This window comes from Apaloderma vittatum, unplaced genomic scaffold, assembly GCF_000703405.1.
Source record: "Apaloderma vittatum isolate BGI_N311 unplaced genomic scaffold, ASM70340v1 scaffold38134, whole genome shotgun sequence".
Taxonomy (NCBI): domain Eukaryota; kingdom Metazoa; phylum Chordata; class Aves; order Trogoniformes; family Trogonidae; genus Apaloderma; species Apaloderma vittatum.
In genome coordinates this window covers 25,566-30,201 of record NW_009713965.1, presented here as the reverse complement: position 1 = coordinate 30,201, position 4,636 = coordinate 25,566, and the positions used below count along the sequence as shown (strand labels likewise).

The window sequence follows — 4,636 nt, the reverse complement described above, 5'->3', positions numbered from 1 at the left end:
ACTGCTTTTGGAGCAGGGACCCAAGGGCTATTTGCACAGGGCTCTGGAGCTGACGCTTTTTTCTTTCAAAAACCCTCTTCCAGAGCTTGTCACTCCCTCCTTTTGGTCAGGGCTACAGTGAGACATTGTTTCCATTTGGGGAGCATGAAGTTTTTAAACTATGCTCTGAGAGCTTTCTTTCCGGGTGTTTTTTCACAGCACTGGTCTTGTTTTCCTCGCCAGACTGTCGGTAACTGTGGTCTGCTTGGAGCCCTGGCTGGAACGATCCCTAGAGATTATGGGTGACCTGATCCCAGAGAGGATGTTCCCTCTGGTTCAGGGCTGAGATAAGTTTCTGCATAATTTGGAGACGACTTACTTCTCCTGTTATGCCTGTGCTAGGACATGCGCTAAAAGCTGTACAGAGCTTCAAGACCTTTTCTGACTCTGCTCAGTAGTTATCCCAGCCCCCTGCAAGGTAAATCATAGTAATCAAGCCTGGTTTAGACAGGCGTAGAGCAGTTGTGATTTGACCGGGTCCCTGCTTTAACTGTTTGCATGTACTCCTCTCTGGGAGAGATGAGAAAAGAAAATTCAGCCTGTGTCTCCGCAAAAAAAAAAGCCCCATATTCTACTTTTCAGTGCCTAGGGCTGCTCATCCCAACAGGGCCAAAGGTTTTTAAATAGCAGTTTGTACCAACCGCCCAGGAGCTGGGGAAAATTGCTCGATTTATATCTCCTGAGACCTTGTGTCTTGTACCCACCACTGTCCGGCTCCTCCATCCTGTGGGAGCAGCCACCCTGGGCAGAGGGTGTAAAGGGCTGGAGTGCTGCTTGTTTCCCTCTCTACCTTTTCTTTCCTCTCCACAGCTCCTGCTCAGGCCCAAATCATCCATGCTGGGCAGGCATGCGTGGTGAAGGAAGACAACATTAGTGAACGTGTTTACACAATTCGGGAGGGGGACACACTGGTCCTGCAGTGTCTGGTCACAGGACACCCCCGGCCACAGGTAAGCTTTTGGTCATGCCTGTCACCTGTGTTCCACATAGCACTTCTTTTTATCTCTGTGTAAGGGAGAATTGTGGGTAGCAGCATGCACAGCTTTCTCCTACACATTGGAATTTGGTAAAAATGGCCCATAGTGCAAGCACTAGCTTGTTAAGCTACAAAGCGCCTAGCATTACTTTCATGAAAAACAGCCCACAAAGCTTTGCAGGAGCCTACACAGATTTTTTAGTGGTCCTCAGTATGTGAAATCCCCCAAAAAACTGAAAGCTCAAACTGAATCAATTATACAAACCACCCTCAAATCTTTAACCCTCTTACTACAAAGCAGGAACAGCCTGAACAAGCTAGAGAAGGATTCCCATGTGAGCTGGCTATAGGAGTTGGTCCTCCATGGTCCATCAGCCTCTCAGCTTCTCTGGATATACAGCTCTGAAACTCCTTGGGGGCGTTTGGGAAGTTATTCATAGTGCACTTCACTGAGCCCCACGCAGAGTCTGCTGGTCATTTCTATATGGCCACCAACCAGAGGCAGATTCAGACTTGCATCACTGGATGTAGCCACGCTGTGGTCAAAGTCAGAGAGTTTGGCAGAGAGGTACGAAGCTAACTGCTTCTGGCTAACTGCTGCAGTCCTTTCCCAGAGTCCCTACAGGGTTGTATGGCCTCACGCACCATGCAGCTACCTCCCCACCCTTCAAGGACTCAAGCAGGCTGATTCAATGTTAGCATGGATGTGTCTGTAGAGATACTGGACCAGAGCATGGGTCTGCTTGCTCTGGGACCGAATGTGGTAAGAGTGGCAGCTGGTGCATACTGCAAGGCTGGATGTGCCAGAAGGTACTCAAGGGAGCCAAGCAGGATACTTGTGCCTTCTTGACTCCCTTCCCCAGTCCTGCCAAAGATATTTATGATGAGAAGCCACGCATCTGCATACACCAGTCAACACCTCTGTGGACTTGCTTGTCAAGAGCTACTTGGCTAAAAAACAATGACAAAGGAGATGGAGAGAGACTCAGCCAGCAGGATTTGAAATGTTTTATCCATCAAAGCATATCCTGGAAACAATAAAAAGCAAATGATCTGAACCAAGCTGGAAAAAAATGGCCAGCCTAGGCTCGTGACAGTGAGGGATAGATGGTAGTTGTGTACATTCAGAAATGAAGAAGATGGTAGGGCTGGCTGTGCCTAATGATGTTGAATGTGTAGAAGGGTGCTGGCAAGTTGCAAGGATCTGAGCCTGAGTAGCCAGAAACTGACTGATGCAGACAGTATGCTAGTGGGCAATACTGTGGCTTGTCGCTGCCCAGACATGCACAGGGGACACAAGAGCGCGGAACCAGGCGTGACCAGGGAGGCTGGAACCCAAGCACGTAAAACATAGCATGCATCCTCTCTTTGCCATCCCTCCTCACAAGATAGATTTCTTCTCCAGCTAAGTTCTTATCCTAACCTTTATTTAATCTTCTCTCTTTCCTTCTATCAGCCAGTCATTAAAGCTTGAGAACATGGCCAAAGTACTTAAATGACATTGAAATAAAAAGTATTGAAGAGCTGGCTGAAGTGTCCTTGCAAACAGGAGACTCAGAGAGTCTTGGGGTCCTCAGACAATTTCATAGCAAGCCTACAAACCCTAAATAAATCCATGGTCATTAGCTCCAAAAATCTCTCAAGCCTAGTGCTCTGGGACTTGCATGTAGACACCCCTGCTCCTTCTAGAGCATTGGCATCTATCATGCTTTAGAATCATAGAATCGTAGAATGGTCAGGGTTGAAAGGGACCTTAAAGATCATCTAGTTCCAACGCCCCTGCCATGGGCCGGGACATCTCCCACTAGATCAGGCTGCTCAGAGCCCCATCCAGCCTGGCCTTAAAAACTTCCAGGGATGGGGCTTCCACCACCTCTCTGGGCAACCTGTTCCAGTGTCTCACCACCCTCATGGTGAAAAATTTGTTCCTAACATCCAGTCTGAACTGATCCATCTCTAGCTTTAATCCGTTCCCTCTAGTCCTATCACTACCTGACTTCCTAAAAAGTCCATCACCAGCTTTAGGCAAAGTCTGGCAAAGTGGTCAAGGTATCTGGTTCATTTTACCTGTGGCCAATGAATGGATGAAAGTCTATCTTCTTTCTTTTGGCTGGTCTTGCTGGATCTCAGTCTCAGAGTCTGGATGGGTACCAGTGTGGGAGTCACCAAGCTTTAGAACAGACGTGGCAGATATAAGAAACCAATGGGTTGAGGAAAGCCATCTCTCTTTTTCATTGTCTGGACTGCAGAAAACAAGGGAGAAGCTTGTACTGCCACTGCTAGGGCTGCACCTCATTCTAGACATACGAATAACCATTCAATCTTTAGGAGTGCTGTCCTGTTGCTACCATTCACCATGAAATATTATGCACCCCTGTTGTCCCCGCAAGCCAGAATCTTAAGACATATAACATGAGGACAAAAAATGGAAGATAGCTTGAAATCTGAAGGGATTTTTTTCTTTTCTTTTTCTGTATCTTTAAAATCAAAGTAAAAGCTTGTGTACTGCAAAAGGATGACTTATAAAAATAACATACACAGGGGTTCCCTGTGGGAAAGGGGCAAGAGCCAGATAGCAACTGCATTTTCTCACTCTTACTTGGAAAAGCAAACAGCAGAAATAGCCTTGCCGTCCAGAGAAAAATGAAAGAGTGGTGACTGCAATAAAAGCTCCGTGGCTGTGAGCTGATGTATGCTGTAACTTCATGGCCTGTCAGCCACATGGGGTCCCAAGGCTTAAAGCTGAAAGTCCTGTGCTGTGCAAATAGTGGCATAAAGCTAACCAAGCTTCTGGGTTTACAGGACCAGGGCAGGAGTGGTAAATATATGCAGTATGTGTCTGGGTGAACTGAAGGGTTATGCTGGACACTTACTTGGACATGGGGATTGGTGATGGGTAAGCATCAGCAGCTGGTCTATGGAGACATCCTGAGATCAGTAGTTGAGCTTTCGTAAGGTCTGATGGTGCTGTAGGGCTCATTTTTGAGAGTGGCTAGGAAGAAGGGAGAACAGGAGCACAGGCAGTGCTGCTGTCCCTTGGGATCTCTGTTTTGTGTAACTGATTGCATTTCCCTCGTCCTTCTTGTGCAGGTGAGATGGACCAAAACCGCTGGCAGCGCATCGGACAAATTCCAAGAGACGTCAGTGCTTAACGAGACCCTTCGGATTGAGAAGATCCAAAGGCTGCAGGGGGGCCGTTATTACTGTAAAGCAGAAAATGGGGTTGGGGTCCCTGCCATCAAGTCCATTCGAGTAGATGTGCAGTGTAAGTCGTTTAGCGGCAACCCAGACCTTCCCACAGTTCTACTGCATGTCTCTGCCTCGCTGCAGGGCCGGCAAGGAGCTGCATTGCCCTAGGACCACATGCATCTGATTCAGGAGCAAAGGGACTGGTGCTGTGTCCCCAGGGTCCTTTTCCCCTAGGCAATTAGATGGATCCATGAAAAAGATAGCTCTTCCTGTCCATGTGAGTCATTCTTACCTAGATGCTGTGATATCTGTCACTGCCAGGGGTTCTTGGCATTTGTCTGGTATGTAGCACTGCTTTCTTTGTCTTCATTTTGAAGCTGGCAATGCTTGAAGTAAACCAATGCTTTTTGAAATTAATAATGTCTCAGATGC

General features: G+C 47.5%; 1 protein-coding gene across 1 annotated transcript in view; it reads left to right on the top strand.

The window, feature by feature from the left end:
• Positions 1 to 849: 849 nt before the first annotated feature.
• The window catches only part of MDGA1 (MAM domain containing glycosylphosphatidylinositol anchor 1), a gene marked incomplete at both ends in the record, with an annotated part of 20,355 nt that continues 16,568 nt past the window's right edge, over positions 850 to 4,636 (top strand). The window contains 2 exons of the mRNA XM_009868562.1: positions 850 to 989; positions 4,106 to 4,280. Coding sequence (XP_009866864.1) covers positions 850 to 989; positions 4,106 to 4,280 — 315 coding nt within the window. The remainder of the gene's footprint in view (positions 990 to 4,105; positions 4,281 to 4,636) is intronic.